The following is a 17,584-nucleotide window of genomic DNA, read 5'->3' as shown; positions in this document are numbered from 1 at the left end:
GGTTTGCTCTGGTGACTTTGGCTTCGACGCCATTTTACCAAGGTCCCAAAAACACCACTATTTTGAATCATGTAGTTGTTGAAGGGCAGCAGTTGGTTCGGTTGGTTTTGGTAAACGCGAAATTTCCATGTTAACTCCGAGACGAGCATTCAAGTGAAGCTCGCTCTTCGAGACAAGAAATTACAGCGTATTCGCAAGGTCGACTGCAGGATGAAGGTTCCGTTGAGTTTTAATGAAACATCTGCGAGTAATTTCAAGGCCACGAAGTGCGGAGATGTTTATTTCTTTTCAAATCCTGATGATGAGGACTAGCTATATGTGTAAATTTGTTCTGAAATTATGTACCCAAAATTCACACTACAAGATACTTAATTTTGTGTGTTGAACTTTTTTGTTCGATGCCATTGAAATTATCTCAATAAAATTTATTTGTGCTGAAAATGCATTATGCCAATCCTGATTCTTTTTCTTTTCTATTTCATCAACTTCATATTGTTCGCTATTAAGATCATTTTTCGCTCTAACCATCAAATATTTAAATTTTCTAATATTATCATATCGGCAAGCATGATTGTAGCAAATAGCGGTAGTCGGTAGCCGAAGAAGCTGCTTTCAATAAATCAATATAATGATATATGGCTAAATCCACACCCTCAGAATGCTCTTCATGCTTAAAAGGTTAGTTCAAGGGCTTTGATAGGGAAATACACGCACTTGCTGTCCAACGGCATGGATCGGAGGAGATACGTACCATTCCAGCGCAATATGAGGCGGGGTGGGTCAACTATGCGATCAAATGAAATTGAGCATGTTTCCTAGGTCTTCTCTCAGAATTACAAGCCCCTTACATGTTATGCAGAAAACAATATTATTAAGGAAGTTTTCAAAGAAAGACATCAAACAAACAAACAAGCAAAAAAATATAATAAATGCAAAACCGTGTGATGCAAGGAATAATATTACTTCGGAGTTGACATTACTCGTTCCAAAGATTATAATTATTAGCTAGGCCTTCAGGAGAGCCTTTGCCAAAGTCAGCGGATCGGAAGCTAGCTACCTAATTACCTAGTACCACTCCTTCATTAACTTGGCAAGTTCGACCTTGACTTTAGCTTCTGGCCGCACCGATTTTCTTGATCATCTTCAGCTATATATTTCATAATCCGCTCGTAATCTCATAACCCAAATTTCTTGCTTTTCTTTTTTGTCCTCAGCTATGTTTGGAAGGAGTGGTGGATGCTGCTGTAACGTTGTATGTTGCTTCTGCATATTCTACAACACCATCTTATGCTCCGTCCTTGCCCTCCTCATATTCGTCTTCATCTTCAATCCTCAAGAGCCGAAATTCACTGTCACTGATGCCTCTCTTACCCGATTCAATTTCACCAACGATAACAACACCCTCCACTACAACCTCGCGCTCAACATCACCATCCGAAACCCTAACAGAAGGGTTGGCATATACTACCGCCGCATCCAGGTCATAGCCAACTATAGAAAAAAGCGGTTTGCTATGGTGACATTACCTTCGGCGCCATTTTACCAAGGCCATAAGAACACAACAATTTTAAATCATGTACTAGTTGAAGGGCAACAGTTGGTGGTGTTTGGGGAGTTTAACTCAGAGGCTGCTGCCGGCCTTTACAGTATTGATTTGAAGCTTGCTCTTCGGGTAAGAGCCAGGTACGGAAAGTTCAAGTCACCCAATTACAAGCCATATTACAAGATTGACTGCTCGCTGAAGGTTCCTTTCAGTTCAAATGAAACATCTCCAAGTGCATTCGAGGCTACACAGTGCTGGAATGTTTATCTCTTTTCAAATCCCGGTGATTAGTCGCTTTATTTTCTGATCTTTTACCCCAAAATTGTATGAAAATTCCATGAAACAACTCAATTAATAATACAAGTATTCACCATACTGCCAAACAATTTAGTACATATGTAGCACAAAGCACAACAAGAAAAAATGAATTTAGCGATCACTGACGACCGTGTGCGATGAAATAGTCTCACAGAATGATAATAAAAACATATCAGAGATACTACTAGGCCGCAGTTGTTTGGTTGGAATAAGAATTCAGTTTCCAGTAGAAGTATTTAGTATGCTATGATGCATGGACACGGACACGGATACGCGGATACGATACGATACAACAGGACACGGAGATACGTCAAATTTCTAAAAATGAAGACACGATACGGCAAGGATACGGCAATTAAAAATAATATAAATATAAATATAAATAAATAAATATATATATATATATATATCTAAATATTATAAAATAAGCATTCAAATATACTATTCAAGTTCAAATTTATTTCGATAAACTTCAAAAATTTTAAAAGATAATTCACTAAACAACTAAATTAATCTTCAAACTTGAAAAACTAAAAAAACATCCAAACGACTTAAAAATAAAAATAAAGAGTCCCTCATTCTCGAACTAGCTTTTTCATTTCTGCAAGAGCTTCATCAATAACCTTGTTGCAAGAGACGATCCCATTTTCAAACATTTTTAACAAATGAAACTTGACCCGAGAGTAGGATCCTTTGAAAATCTTTTGACAATAGTTGCATTGAAAAATAAAAGCAATAATATTATTCTAGACCACTAACAATAATATTATTATAATAAGCAAACAGAAAAGCAAAGAAGCTTTTCGTTTGGCTTCAGAAAAACAGAAAAGTAAAGTTAAGGCATCCGAGTAGAAAAGCATCAATATTATTAACAAAAAGAAAAAGAAAGCTTCAGGAAAACATAGAATTCGAAACCCAATTACCAGTTCTCACCAGCAGATGCATAAGATACGATGCAGCACTTGCAAACGGAGACAACAGGAGCAGTTACCGATGACGATTCTGAGGTTCGAGTGAGGAAAAACAGGTTGATCCCAATTTTATACACAAAATCGTTTCGGCTCAGCTAATCTCAATCAGCTGTCAGTTATCATGATTCTGTGCTGATTAAGTGTAATTATCTTGATTTTTTTTGTGTGATTATCCTCTTATTATAGTTTAAACGTATAAGAAAAGTAGGATACTCGTATCTCAACACTAAGATACGCATATCCCATCAATCAACAACGTATCTGTTGACTCGAATACATATCGGTCACGTATCCGTACATATCTCCCCACATATTCGTATCCCCGCATGTCAGATACGGGATACGTTGGTCTTCCCCCATGTCCATGCATCATAGTTAGTATGTTATGCTGTTTGGAAACAAATCCCTTTCATTTCTGATAGAACTTCCATAGACTTCGGTGGTTGATTGACCCCCGTCACCAAAAGTATGATTATTGACATCTTGTTTGGACCTAATTTTACACTATCGGCCCCCACAATACTACGATACAACTCAGGATTGTCATAAGGATCACCAACATAAGCGCTCAACTTCTGACGAGACGACACCGGAGTAGAAATAGGCTTTGCTTCTGTGAATTTAGTGCGAGAGATGAGGTCCAATGCATATTTAGACTGACAAAGATGCATGGAATCACCTTTATACTTTACTTCAATACCCAGGAAATAACTCAGGGGCCCCAAATCCTTCATTGCAAACAAACTACCAAGTTTCTTAATCAAATGAGCCATTTGACGAGAACTGTTCCCTATGATTAAAATGTCGTCTACATAGATTAACAGAATAAGATAGACACCTCGTTTATTGAACATAAATAAACTATAATCAGGTGTAGACTCTTCAAACCCCAGTTGAAGCAAAAAATCAAAGAAACATTGGAACCAAGCCCTAGGTGCTTGTTTGAGACCGTAAATAGAACGTTGCAACTTACAAACATGATTTGGAAATTGTTTGTCAGTGAACCCCGATGGTTGACGCATGTAAACCTGTTCATTTAAGTAACCATGCAGAAACACATTCTAAACATCAAGCTGGCGTACAAGCCACTTCTTGGACACAGCAAGACTCAAGACAAGTCGAATGGTGCTATGTTTAACCACTGGACTAAAAGTCTTGGTGTAATCCACACCAGCCTTTTGGTGAAATCCATTAGCCATTAATCGAGCTTTATGACGTTCAATAGTGTCATCTGCTCATCATTTAAGCTTGAACACCCATTTATTTGGCAACACGTTCATATGAGGACAATATGGAACTAGACTCCAGGTTCCACACCGTTGTAGGGCATTAAACTCCTGCATCATAGCGTCCCTCCACTCCTGATGCTTGACTGCTTGACTAAAACATGTAGGCTCAACAAGAAATTTATCAACTGCAACATGCGTAGCATATTTTGGATTCACCCCATTTGGAGCGTGTAGTCATAGAATGTCTAGTATTACTAGGCACAATGGCTTGCACAGGTTGAGAACTTTCTAAACTTGCTCATTTGATTGTAGTGAGGGTTCTAAGGGCATAGTAGGGCCTAAAGATAGGACGGACTGAGATACAACATCAGGTGAGAATTTGATATGGTGAGAAGTGGTAGCATCGGGATGGGACTCCATGGGATCAACGACATTAGAGGGAGAAGATATTTGTTGAGGTGGACAAATATTAGTTGGAGGATTAGTCACGGGAGAAGTGGTAGATAATGGAAATGTAAACAATAAGTGAAGCAAATAATTGTTACCTGGAAATGCCACGCTTTTAGAAGAAGATGTGAGTCCCTTAAAAGGGAAAAAGTCCTCATCGAATAGAACATGGCGAGACAAATAAATTCGTCTCGTGGACATATCTAAGCATTTGTATCCTTAATGGTTCAATGAATATCCAAGAAAACACATGACTTTGATTTTTGTTGCAATTTGTTTTGAGTGTTTGGTGTTAACCAAGGAAAACAACGACAACCAAAAACTTTTAACAACTCATACTTTGGTTTTCTTTGAAATAATTTTTCGAAAGGTGATGTGTTGGACAGTACATGAGTTGGTAACCAGTTTATTAGATAAGTTGCAGTTAAGCATGCATCAAACCAAAATTTAGTTGGCATAAAGGAGTGAGAAAGCATGACTCAGTTTCAACAATGTGTCGATGTTTTCATTCGGCTAAACCATTTTGTTTAGGATGTTTAGGGCAAGAAAAACGTTGTGAGATGCCATGAACATCCAAGAACCGTTAGAAAGCATGACTCTTGTATTCACCACCTCCATCACATTGAAGAGTTTTAATGGATTAAACATGTTCTCAACTTTTGCTTTAAATTTCACAAATATTTCAAAAACTTCAGATTTGTTTTTCATCGGAAAAATCCAAGAAAGAGTGAATAGTCATCGACAAATAACAAATAATAGTGAAAACCTTCATTAGAATTACTTGGAGAACACCACACACCAAAATGGATAAGTTGCAAAGGAAATTGAGACCTAGAATTGGACACATTGAAAGGAAGCCTAGTGCTTTTACCTAAAGGACATGACTCACAAAAGCTTACATTAGAGGTACCATGAATCTGTGCCAACTTATTTGAAACTAAAAAATTTATTATTGGTTTAGCACGATGGCCAAGACGAGCATGCCACCTTTGAACTGACACCCTAACTCCCACAAATGCAGAAACAGTATGCTTGAGATGTCCACAGCCATTTGGAAATGGGTACAACCCATTCTCACATCTCCCTTGGAAAAGCATCTTCCATGTCTTGAGGTCCTTAACAAGGAAAAAAAATGTGAAAAAATTAGTAGGTAATTATCTAAGGTAAATCTATAGGCATAGAGGATATTAGTTAATGCAGAAGGATAATGGAGAATATCATGTCAAGCAAATGAGCAAGCATTAGTATCAAGTTGATATGAGACATAATGTGCAATAGAAATACCAAAATTATTAGCTACACCTCCCACACCATCATTACCATTATACTCTTTAGGATTGGCCAAATTCTGAATTTCTAGAGTGATATGTGTGTTGGCACATGTGTCGAGTAGCCAAGAACCATTATGCTACTTATTAAGGGTGATGGAAGAAGAAGTCATGGCTGAGTGACGTTTGGCAGGAATCCTTCCTTCAAAAGCAGTATTCATTCACTAGTAGCAGCCAAGTGCAGGATGACCTGATTTGCCACAAATTTGACAAATAATTCTATCACCACATGAAGCCACCATTTCACCATTACCGTGGTTATTTTGAGTATTGTTGTTGTTTCGAGGATTGTATCCTCTTTGAGGTGTACCACGGTTCAAAGAGTTGTCTCGCCCACCACCACAAGGACGACCACCACGGCCTTTGGAAGCCACACATGAGTTGACAGTAGCACTTTGCACAATAGGAACATGATGTTCAGTCATTCTACGTTATGTAGTCAGCAACAGTGATTCAAGAGTTGAATACGTAATAGGAGTATCCCGAGCTTGTGCAGCACTTATGGTTATCTCAAATGATGGTCCCAGATTATTCAACACAATCTGAACAAGTTCTTCAACAGACACAGATTGCCTGGCAAGAGCTAGGTTGTCAGCTATCACATTCATGCGATCTAGGTAATCAGCCACATATAAATCACCTTTCTTGCTCTGCATTAATTCATTTTTGAGAAACAAAATTTGATTTTGAGAGGTGGATGCATACCTTTGCTCAAGAGCTTCCCAAGTAGCTCGAGTAGTTATTTTACTTGCCACCACGGACAAAACTAATGCATTCAAGGATCCATTTATCCAGCTTAGGATCATTTGATCCTATTGAACCCAAGTTGTGTACGCAGAGTTCACAGTGATGGAGTTATCAACATGTTTTGGGGGACACAACAACGTGCCATCAACATACCTCATCAGGTTCCTACTTTTCAAAATAGGAAGCATTTGAGTCAACCACAGTGGGTAGTTGGTTCTATCTAGTTTGATATTCACGACAGTGGAGAAGGGGTGAAAGGTGGTGTTTTGAATGTTGGCGTTAACAGTGGAAATATTATTTTCAGCCATGGAAGCGTGGATGGGAAGAAGAATGACTAGGATATTTTTCGTTAGACAAAAAAAGCTCTAGAAACCATATAAGACTTTAAGAACTCCGGTTTTCCATTGTGATTCCATACCCATTCAACTGTGGGATGCTTGTATTTAAAAGAGGTTCACGATTACATCTGAGGGTTTGAAAACCCTATTTACAAGGAAGTTTGAAAATCAAATAATACAAATCAGAAAAGTAACAGATTACATATATTCAAAAAATATATCCTACAAACAAGGAACCTAATCAGGTAGCACTTTCAAACTAAACTGAACTCCTTAAATCTCGATGGACTCCTCAAAGCACGGTGGATGGAACTACATGTTGACTTCATCTAACACTTGTTTAGACCAAATTTTACACTATCGGCCCAAGTAATCGAGACCGTAGAATGAGTAGAATTATGAGCTCGTTGGATTTGATATTGAAGATTAATGTTATCTTGGTTGAATTACCGTGACAATATTGAAAAATTATCAGTTGCATGGCGGGTTACCAAAGAGTCCAAGAGCTGCAATGAGTGTTAATATACATTGTTATGTGTATTATTTAATTGAGTCTTGATTGCTCTCCAGATTGCATAGGATAAAGATGGAAATTCTAACTGTACGTGACTGCAATTGGGATGATAACCATGTCATCAGAGGGATGTTAAGTTAATCAAACTCTTTTTGGTGGGAATTAATTAAAAGATTTGGAATCCATCTAATTGTGAAGTAATCAGCTGTGTGTAGTCTCTTGTTTGGATAAGGATCAGGATGTGGTCAGTGAGATGAAAGACTTGGTAGAAAGATCAAGATGCCTTGGTTGAGATGCATGGCTAGAAGATAAAAGTGCATGCCTTGGTTCCAGCACGTGGAGGCCATCAAATACTTGGATTAGGATTGATTTGAACAAAATAAGGAGATAAAGATGGCTTGTACGTGGATAAGGTCGCTTTCAAATACAATATTCTCAGGAATATTATAGTGAATGTGGATTTACGGCAACAGTTTGTTATGTGGTCATTGAACTTTTGCGTTCCCATAAATACAGAGGCAATGGCAATGGAAAGGGCATCTTCAAATCATCACACAAATTTCCATACGCAAAGCTTCTCAACATCCCTGAGATTTTTTCCTCTCCCCCTTTCTTCTCGCCGACACATCTTCAGTTTGGATAGACAGCACTATGAAGGCAACCGGTGACATCTTCAGTTTGGATAGACAGCACTAGAGTCGTAGAATCAGCCAACTGAGGAGCACCTTCAGTTTAGATAAACAACACTAGAGCCGTAAAATCAACCGACCTAGGAACACTTTTAGTTTGGATAAACAGCACTGCTTCGAGACCGACTGGTTATTTATCCAAATCTCGATCAACAAGAATTTTCGAGTCATTGTTGGTAGAAGTCATCTCATTAGCCTTCTTGGCGAATTGAGGTGTTACTAGGTTACTATATTCGACACATTGAAAGTCGAATTTGATATTGAACTTCGCAGAACTAGCAACCTTGTCTTCAGGCTCTAGAACCTGAAGGCCGAGACGTGCCACAGTCGTAAGATCAAGAAGTCAATAGCGCATCCAACTCCACATCGACATATTTTACTCCCTGGCCAAATTCGACCGACGAGTTGGCACGTCCCTCACACAACCGAATGACGTAATTAGCTTATTAATTACTCGCCATGCGCGCCACGTAGGCTTGGTAGTTTTTAGGTTCAACACATCTCAATTAAGTACTTTTTTCTTATGAATACATACACACCTCTATTCTATAGAGAGGAATGTTATGAAGACTAAATTTATACACAAATTTTGCAAACCAAATGATGTGTCACCAATAGGAAATAAGCACGTTTATCAAAACTTAAGTAATAATCTAATCATCAACTTTCATTTCATTTAATTTACAAAATTGTCTACAAATTTATTTTTCTTTCCATCGTTTGACTACACAATTAGTTTGCTTGACCACACAATTACTTTGCTAGTACGTTTACCTAGATCGATCTATAAGCCACTATTTTCAGGATCATGCAAGAGTAACATTTCAAATAGCAATGAAACTATTAACTCGAGTCAGATTGAAACCAACCCAAACCCAATAAAACTGACCAGTTTACATGTCTACTACTAGGGCGTAGAGTAACATACTTACCCTATGAGTTCCTACATAGGGCGTGATGAGTGAGGGCCCAAGTTAGAACCAACACTTACCACCATCATGGATGTGATCAGCCCGACCCCAAATTGAACCGTCTAAAAACAAGTACTTCTTGAAGCGCAAGGCGAGTTGGTGTTTGGGCAAAACGACATTTCCAACTTTAACTCGGATACTGCTGTATACAACATCGATATACAGCTTGCTGTTACGGTAAGAATCAGGTTTGGCAAGTTCAAGAAAGGCTATTACACGCCGTCAGGCCCGTCACTGGAAAATCAAGTGCAAGCTGAAGGTCCCTTTGATTGTTAATCAAACCTCTGCCGGTGGTTTCAATACTACAGAGTGTGGGAGTGTTAAAATCTTGTCCGACTCTGATACTTCAATGCCGAAAATGTACACAACAACGACACTAGGAGTTTTTAGTGCCAGGAGCGATGATCATTTGTAGAGATCTAGCTTGTTTACAATACATCACGAGTAAATTTAACTAAATAATAATTCACGTGCGAACATCAAGGGACGAGCATCTTACATTGCCAATGTGGTGTTACTGCACGCCGAAAAATTACTCGACTTGGTGTGTCAAAACTGCCCATAAAACTACAGTTTAGAAACGTTATGCTATTCTAGGGACCAAAAGTCGTCACAACTCACTCTGAAATTGCAGTCTCCCATACCTTCCCCCTCGTCTCATCCGCCATATTCAACTGCGACTGGAGTGTCCGTCCACCATAAGTTAATGGGTGAAGAAAACAGAGAAAAGAAAAACAAGCAGAGAAGTTAAAGGGGTTGGGAACTACAAGGAACTACTTCAAGCAAGTATCGAAAGTCCTTTTCCTCCAAGTGCGTCTGCATAAATTTGTTTAGCTAATTATATCAACAAAACAGAAGGTATTTCGATTCTTTTGGTGATCAGGCGAGACCCGGATTGAACAACTTTGGAAGTTCCCCCAGACCAGAAGGACTCTTTGGATGTTCCTCTTGACATTTCCAACAAAGTCAATTGCTAGATATACATACCTTCTGTCAATGGCTGTCAGCACTCGATTAAGCTTTTTCATAAGTAAAAAGCCGAAATCCACCCTTTCGTCTTATATACAAGACAATACCTCATCTGCAACTCCATCTGGTACCATTTTTCTTGTTTTCCCCGCTGCCTCTACTTCCCCTGCAACGCCTTACTCTGCCTCGTCCTAACCATGTGCATATTCTGGTTGATCTTCCTTCCCAAAAAGCCTCAATTCACCGTCTCCAATGCCTCTCTAACCCAATTCAATTTCACCAACAGTGACAATTCTCTCGACTACAATCTCGCACTCAACATCACCATCCGAAACCCCAACAAAAGGGTTGGCACATATTACCGCCACATCCAAGTCTTTGCCAACTATAGGAAAAAGAGGTGTGCTAATGTGACACTGCCTTGGGCGCCATTTTACCAAGGGCATAAGAACACGACCATTTTAAATCATGTACTCGTTGAAGGTCAGCAGTTGGCGGTATTTGGAGAACGTGACCTCTCTCAGTTTAACTTGGACACTGCTGCTGGTGTTTACAGTATTGATGTGAAGATTTCTCTTCGGGTAAGAGCCAGGTTCGGAAAGATCAAGACACCAGATTATGGTCCTAGCAACATCAACTGCAACCTGAAGGTTCCCTTGAGTTTAAGCGAAACATTGCCGAGTGGTTTCAATGCCACAAAGTGCAGGAATGTTCATGTCCTCACAAATCCAAGCGACTACGCACGGATTTGAGATTTTCGGTCCAAAAAATGACCCCGTTTTTTACATAGTCATACTATGAGATAACTAAAAAGAGATTAATACAAGAAATCATAATTCAAACAAACAATATAAAGTACAAATTCAATCCACAGTATGAGGATCTCTATTCTAATCTCGACTAAACAGGTGATGAAGTATACTTTTCATACTCAATCATGTAGTGATTAAAACTCAACCCGACATTGAATTATGGAAGTAGAGGAGCTCACCTGTTCAAGCAAGGGGGCGACAAGATCATACCAAACCTACGCACCATATTCAGGAATGTAGCCATATAGAGTACCATAAACGGCTTCAACCCAAAATAATCTTCAACATATGAAATTTCCATTTGAATATTATGAAACAAACACAAGCCAGAGATAAACAGACAAATTGATTTCAAAATTAATCTGTAAATTTACATTTTCTCACCACGCTGCACGCATAATCTTGTACGAAATTAAGGGGTCTCCATTTTCAGATTAATATGAGGATGATAGAATCTGTGTTCTTGTGAAGTTCTGCCATGTACCTTATTGTACAATCATGTGCAACCAATATTTGAATAGACACCAATGCAGTCAGCAGGACTTTTATTCATATTCAAACTGAACCTCTACATGCAGATATTTTCTCATCAGCCGGACGATGGACGAGGTGAAGCTTGCTAAAACTTGGCACTCTTCATGGGATTTGGCTTCTGAGACCAGCCCATAAATGACCAACTTCTTCAAATTAGGGCATCTTTCTAGAAGTCCTGCTACCCAGTCGGAGAAGAGCTCGCTGATTATAGTCCATCCGAGTTCTAACACAACCACGTTCTCCAAAGAAGATGACCCCTGCAAGCCACAAACATCTCTTAAATCATAACTTAATGATAAGTGGGTTAACTGAGGGAAGCAAACAGAAACAGTCTCCAAATCCACCACCTCATCCTCATCATCAAATACAACACCCCAGAGCCGAAGCCTCTTTAAATTTGATGATTTTGAGATCATGTTATAGAACTTTGGCCACATGATCGTGAAGCTGCTAACATCCACAATCTGAAGATTCTCTGTGTTATCCCCAATATCGAGATGGAGGACGCTAACATCATCGATCTTCAAAACACTCAGTGACCCCTTACCAATAAGCTCAAAAACCTCAAGGGTACAATCTTTCAGGTGCAGATTCTCAATGCTATCGGCCTCTAGTATGAACTTATCCAAACTGACAGCTTCCAAGTAGATATTTTTCAGTGAAGGACTATTAAGTTCCATAGTTGCCTGTGCATCTGACATGGCAATATCAGGATTAATAAGAGCCAAATTCTGAAGTTTTGGACATGCGGTAAGCAAAAGGCTCAAATCCAATGCTGAGATACTGACATAACTTAGCGAAAGTGACTTCAAGCATGGAAATTTCTGATAACTGGGTTCAACACCTGTTACAGAATTATGAGCCAATGCCAAGACTTCAAGCTTCTGCCGACTGCATTTCTCAATGATATTCACATTCGGAGTAGTCCTCACATTATAATGTAGTTGCCGCAAGGTGTCCCGGGTATACATGAGCCAAGCAATCACTGGGGCGGCTGAAAATTCATCAACATCATCCATAAAAATTGACAAACACTGCAATGCTGTGGTTTGGAATATTGTTTGAGTTATAAGAATTTCCAATCTACTTGTTGTCAGATCATGATAGACGGACCAATCATTGGAATTGAAAGAAAGAGTGTGGAGGTGATTCCGCCAAGCCTCTCTCCATTTCTTGCACGTCGCAGATGCAATCACAACATCTCGGGCAGCTTTTAGCCGGGATAGAATGTTACCTATGACTTCAACGGGAAGGTGCTCCATATACCCAATAAATTAACGAAAACCGAGGAAAGCTCTTGTTCTCAAAGTTCAAAGTACCCCATGAAAATTAAGAAGCCAACTTTAAAGAAATCCTCACCACACAATTAGCCATCCAGAATTGTTAAACCTTCCATCTGGGTTTATCACAAAACAGAAGAAAAACCAAGATCCATCCATGTCAAACACCAATCTGCCATCTTTTCGGGATTTGTCACGACATCATCTATACAAGTAAAAATTCAGATCAATATTTTGGATTTTCACTAATCAATCAGTAATTGCCACTACAATTAAGCATGGAAAGCAAAGATTAGCTAGTAGAAACTGGAAAAATCCAGTACTTTGGGCATTACAAACAAGTCAACAATTTCCAAAGTTGGCAGATTTTGCACCGGATCAACATCAATTCAATGGAAAACCATGCAAACAAACTCAATAAATTAAACCCAATTCAATTATTCAAACAAATTTCAACAGCTTATCATCAATCTACTAAAAATCGAGTAAAAACACATAGAACCCAAAAATCTATAAAAACGGAATTAAATAAAAATGATCTCAATACAGAGATAATCAATGGGTAAAACAGAGAGAAAATTAGGGCGGCATTACCTGTGGAAGCAAATCAAAATCCAAAATTTCCAAGTGTCAACGGGATCACTACCATCCCATTCATCAGAGAAAGGGAGAAACTTGAATGCAGGATTCGATGCTTTTGGAAAAACGAGTGGAGAAACGAACCAGCCAAAAGCTGCTTGGTCTGAAAGACGAGACCGCGGAGAAGACGAAGAAGAGTCTGCGATGAGAAGAGAGGGAAGCCGCCAGGTCTTCTTCTAGCACGTGCGGGAAAGTGGAGAGTAATTACGCGTGAGAATATGGAAATTTAATTTCTGAAATTGGAATGCAAATATGCTACATTTTTTTTCCCAATCCAATATGCTACATGAGTCCCCATGACATGAATCCTATATCCTACCTCACCTTCTTACAAATGCGAAAAAAGTTGCATTCCATAAGGAGATCAGCAATCTGTGTTATTGTCGACAAACGTGGACGACTAACAACTGTTGATTGTTGGAGAATTGAAAAAAAAGCAGAATTTCAAAACATAATCTATAGAAAAATTAAAAAACTAAACGAATGTGAACGATAGACAACTGATAATTAACATAATTCTATTAATTGTTTGAAAATTGAAAAAATATCGGAATTTGACAGCATATTCTACATGGAGATTAAAAATTAAACGAATGTGGACGACAAACAACTCGTACACAATATTAATAGAAATGCCTAGTAGTGTGAAGAAAATTATAATCGACATGGCTCATATCACTAAAAAACAAAATGCTTCATAGTGCGAAGAAAATTATAATCGATATTAAAAAAGCAAAGTAAGATCCATAACCTTTTTTTATTCAACGACAGAATTACACCGAAGAGTAGGAGATTAAATTGATATCAAAGTCGCCATTTATGAAATTCAAATCTAAGCCATTTCACGTATTAAGTAAAGAATGGTAAAAAAAAGTTCGGGAAAATATTGATAATCTCGCCGACACAATTTCCACAATTCAGCAGCTTCTACATGTTGACATTACAAAAGTTCATAAAATTTCAAGAAGCACATAATTGTATTGATATACATTGTGTTCTTCCAAACAAAATTGGAACATCTTTACAGAAGAATGCAAACTTAACGACCCGAGTTAGCAGAGGCTACTATGACTCACGCCAGCGCCAACACGAATAATTAGTCAGTCAAAGTGTTGGTTCATCACAAGCTGGCCACACGATTCTTTATACCTTCTTGGTAGCTCCGCTACCGTCTGTTGTCATGAAAGATTCCCCACAGCCACACTGTCCTTTAGAGTTGGGATTGATGAATACGAACTCAGACCTGCCAAAAGAAAATAAATTAGGTGTGAGCGGAACCAGGAAGGTGAGAGTAAGAAGGCAAAAGCAAGTTGTGAAACCAACGGCATAAACACCAACAGAAGAATGCCCAAAGCATGTCATGTCATATTGTACCATTGCCCCACGAACAAATGAAAGGTGGTTAAATTTACAACGAATCATCAGATCGACAAGGGGCATAAATGCCATGCCATTTGGCTGCTTAAGGTTCCCAACTTCAAGCAAACAAAATATACCGAGATAAAAACACAAGCAAAATAATATTAGCAGATCATCTTTCTTCATGGTTTGGTTTCTGCTCATGTAAAAATGGACACACATGCACCCTTATCTCTCCTAAACATGCACATGAAAAGCCACTTGAAGCATTCACTAAAACCCTTCTAACGTGCACCATTATCTTTCCTAACACGCACATGGAAAGCCACTGGAAGCATTCACTAAAACCCTTCTAACATGCACCATTATCTCTCCTAACACGCACACGGAAAGCCACTTGAAGCATTTACTAAAACCCTTCTAAACTGCACATTCAATTTGTCATTGAATGCGCACAACACACGCATCCAACAGTAAACAGAGGTTGAAGTACTAATGGCAGCAGTGGTGGAGGTGATGGTGCCCTAAATCACGGTCATCTGTCGGTCTCAATGAAATGGTCATACAGTAGTAGTCCGGACAGGAATGGAAAGCTGACCATCGGCGAAGGCGACATTATGGGCAAATTTAATATTCTTAGTTAAGGAGGGTGAAGACCTAAAGCTGATGTTGTTTATAGCAGTGCTAAGCAGCATCAGTCTAGGTCTTGTATAAGGTAGCGGGGCTCCATTGGGATGATGTTAAAGTTGATAAATGGCAATACACCCACCATAAATATGAAATTTCCACCCCCCAAAAAATGGTCAATTGCAGCACATTGGCTTACTGATTGTCATATGGTTCCAAGCGCTCATTTGGGATTGCTATGTAGGAACGACTTCTGCTCTTAAGTAAAAGCACTAAAGAGTGCTTCTACAACCCAAAAAACGCTTTGAAGCTTTTCTGCCAAACGTAGTCAAAAGCACTTTTGGCTCTTTCGAAGACTCTTGGTTCATCTCAAAGTGAAAAAATACTCTATATTCTCCACAAAATTCAATCCGAAATTCGACGACCCATTATCCTTACGATGCGCAATTTTAACATCCTAATATTAAATTGACACTGGAAGTAATTACAAAAATGGAAAACGAATCCATTTCTAACACAGCACAAGGTCATTTTCTCTACCTTAAAAAAAACAAAGATTTACACACGCCCAATTCAAATCAAAACCCAACAATTTCTCAGAATCCAAACATGCTAATAAGTTTCCCACAAATCCACCCAAAAAAAAAAAAGGAAAAATTGGGGAAAAAAGAGAGAGGAAGAGATGAGTTACCTGAGTTTATCATCTATAAAATCCATCTTCGTTCCTATGACGTGCATCAGAGCCTTCGGATCAATCAAAACCTTCACACCTTTATCCTCCACCAATTCGTCGAACTTCCCCTTATCATCTACACAGGAACAAATTGGAGCAAATAAATTCACGAAATTCATAATTCAACTCATCAAAATTGAAGAAAAAGAAGAAAATTTAACGATCAGGATCAAAACGCCGCCGTACCTGCGTAATTGAGAGTGTAGGACAAGCCGTTGCAGCCGCGGGCCTTGACTCCGAGCTTGAGATATGGCCGCCGGCGCTGCTCTAGGAGCTGCCGTATACGATTCGCCGCCGCGTCTGTCAAGCTCACGGCCTGTCGCCTTGCCGCCGGTCCGACCCTCTCGGCTGCCGCCGCCAGAATTTGCGAAGCCATCGGTGAGATTGTAACGACTGTTCTTCTTCCCAGATATGTCTCTCTGCGATCTAAAGACAAACCCGTGGTGAACTCGTGCCGGGGTAGTTTCGTCGTTTCGCACCCCTCCACGTTGCGGCTGAACGAGATTCTGGATGTTTCCGTGGACACGCTGATCGACGGAAAATAGGCTGCACTCATTTTATGTGTGTGGCTCATGTAGTCTCAATCGTTGATTGATACGTGTAATATGTTAAAGTAAGTTAAATTTATAAATACGTGTCAATTAATGATAGAAGTCACATAAAGGTCACATACAAAATTGGAAAGATTGGAACTCCCCGTAACGGAAAAGGTTGAGTCGGTTTTGAACATAATTTATTCCATTAAGCGAGATTCTTCTTACTGTGCTTAATGAACAACGTAACGAGTAAAAGTGGTAAATAACATTTTTGTGGTTTCGTTAGGCCTTCCATAGCGATTTGTGTGGTATATGAGTTAGTACGCTTAGACACTTTGATTTTGATTCTTATATAATATGAGTTTCATTCAACTCATAAGAATTAAATTTGAATTTTTATTCCATAAAAAAAAAATAAAAAATAAAAAACAAGAATTAAATTCAAAATTTTCGATCTACTGTAAGTAGCCTTATGTGTCATCATTGTGGCGCACTTAATGTGAAACCTAACAATGTGGTTAACTAGTGACCGACATTACTGAACATAACATCCTACAAGTTTTTTATCTAAAACCAATGAGCGTACTGAAAGTTGAACGGTTATGATTTAAAATTTAATAATAACTCATCAAGTTAATAGGAGGATTTCATGTCGTCCCATGTAGATTTTCATGGACAAGTATATCATTGAGGTATCGATAATCAAAATATAAATAACATGTTTATACTAATAACGTATCAATATTAGGTGATCGAACATAGCAGATGATCAAGTAGCCTAAAACAAAGATTATCTCCTCATTTCCTATGCTCACTTAGACTCTACAATTGGGCCCAACTAATGAACAGAAGAACTTAAAGCAGTAAGAAACAAAGCCCATCAATTAAACCCTCGTCCCGGAACGATAAGGGCTATTGCAAGACTCTGTGTAAACCGTGTGTTGCTTTCAGAAGAGCCCACACCCACATGCCTTTCACCTGAAAAAAGCCAAAACAATTT

At 38.8% G+C, this 17,584-nt stretch overlaps 4 protein-coding genes across 6 annotated transcripts; 2 read left to right on the top strand and 2 right to left on the bottom strand.

The window, feature by feature from the left end:
- Positions 1 to 1,216: 1,216 nt before the first annotated feature.
- On the top strand, positions 1,217 to 1,834 carry LOC137744585 (NDR1/HIN1-like protein 3). Its single transcript, XM_068484363.1, has one exon. The coding sequence runs from the start codon at positions 1,217 to 1,219 to the stop codon at positions 1,832 to 1,834; it is 618 nt and encodes a 205-aa protein (XP_068340464.1).
- Positions 1,835 to 6,685: 4,851 nt separating this feature from the next.
- Positions 6,686 to 10,830, top strand: LOC137744584 (NDR1/HIN1-like protein 10). Its single transcript, XM_068484361.1, has 2 exons — positions 6,686 to 6,744; positions 10,165 to 10,830. The coding sequence occupies exons 1-2, from the start codon at positions 6,686 to 6,688 to the stop codon at positions 10,814 to 10,816; spliced, it is 711 nt and encodes a 236-aa protein (XP_068340462.1). The 3' UTR covers positions 10,817 to 10,830.
- A 194-nt stretch (positions 10,831 to 11,024) lies between these two features.
- On the bottom strand, positions 11,025 to 13,610 carry LOC137744063 (F-box/LRR-repeat protein At1g67190-like). Of its 3 annotated transcripts, XM_068483925.1 has the most exons (3): positions 13,285 to 13,610; positions 11,758 to 12,895; positions 11,025 to 11,667 (listed from the first exon to the last, which is right to left on the bottom strand). In XM_068483925.1, exons 2-3 carry the CDS (start codon positions 12,670 to 12,672, stop codon positions 11,422 to 11,424), a joined length of 1,161 nt encoding a protein of 386 aa, XP_068340026.1. In that variant the 5' UTR covers positions 12,673 to 12,895; positions 13,285 to 13,610; the 3' UTR covers positions 11,025 to 11,421. The 3 variants fall into 3 exon arrangements, with proteins under 3 accessions (XP_068340026.1, XP_068340025.1, XP_068340024.1); XM_068483924.1 differs by having other exon boundaries at positions 11,030 to 12,806; XM_068483923.1 differs by having other exon boundaries at positions 11,032 to 12,895.
- A 584-nt stretch (positions 13,611 to 14,194) lies between these two features.
- On the bottom strand, positions 14,195 to 16,574 carry LOC137745755 (iron-sulfur assembly protein IscA-like 1, mitochondrial). The gene is made up of 3 exons (XM_068485758.1): positions 16,235 to 16,574; positions 16,007 to 16,124; positions 14,195 to 14,572 (listed from the first exon to the last, which is right to left on the bottom strand). Exons 1-3 carry the CDS (start codon positions 16,422 to 16,424, stop codon positions 14,473 to 14,475), a joined length of 408 nt encoding a protein of 135 aa, XP_068341859.1. The 5' UTR covers positions 16,425 to 16,574; the 3' UTR covers positions 14,195 to 14,472.
- Between the last annotated feature and the right edge of the window lie 1,010 nt (positions 16,575 to 17,584).

The sequence above is a fragment of the Pyrus communis genome, chromosome 9 (assembly GCF_963583255.1).
Source record: "Pyrus communis chromosome 9, drPyrComm1.1, whole genome shotgun sequence".
NCBI lineage: Eukaryota > Viridiplantae > Streptophyta > Magnoliopsida > Rosales > Rosaceae > Pyrus > Pyrus communis.
This window is presented reverse-complemented; position numbering and strand designations above follow the sequence as displayed.

Bases quoted from the DNA above. Each gene is read 5' to 3' on its own strand.
- LOC137744585 (XM_068484363.1), top strand. From the start codon at position 1,217: ATGTTTGGAAGGAGTGGTGGATGCTGCTGTAACGTTGTATGTTGCTTC.
- LOC137745755 (XM_068485758.1), bottom strand. From the start codon at position 16,424: ATGGCTTCGCAAATTCTGGCGGCGGCAGCCGAGAGGGTCGGACCGGCG. The intron at 16,125-16,234 runs GTACGGCGGCGT...GTTCCTGTGTAG, and splicing joins CTACACTCTCAATTACGCAG to ATGATAAGGGGAAGTTCGAC. The intron at 14,573-16,006 runs GTAACTCATCTC...TTCTTTTGGCAG, and splicing joins TTTATAGATGATAAACTCAG to GTCTGAGTTCGTATTCATCA.
- LOC137744063 (XM_068483924.1), bottom strand. From the start codon at position 12,672: ATGGAGCACCTTCCCGTTGAAGTCATAGGTAACATTCTATCCCGGCTA.
- LOC137744584 (XM_068484361.1), top strand. From the start codon at position 6,686: ATGGAGTTATCAACATGTTTTGGGGGACACAACAACGTGCCATCAACA. The intron at 6,745-10,164 runs GTTCCTACTTTT...CTTATATACAAG, and splicing joins CCATCAACATACCTCATCAG to ACAATACCTCATCTGCAACT.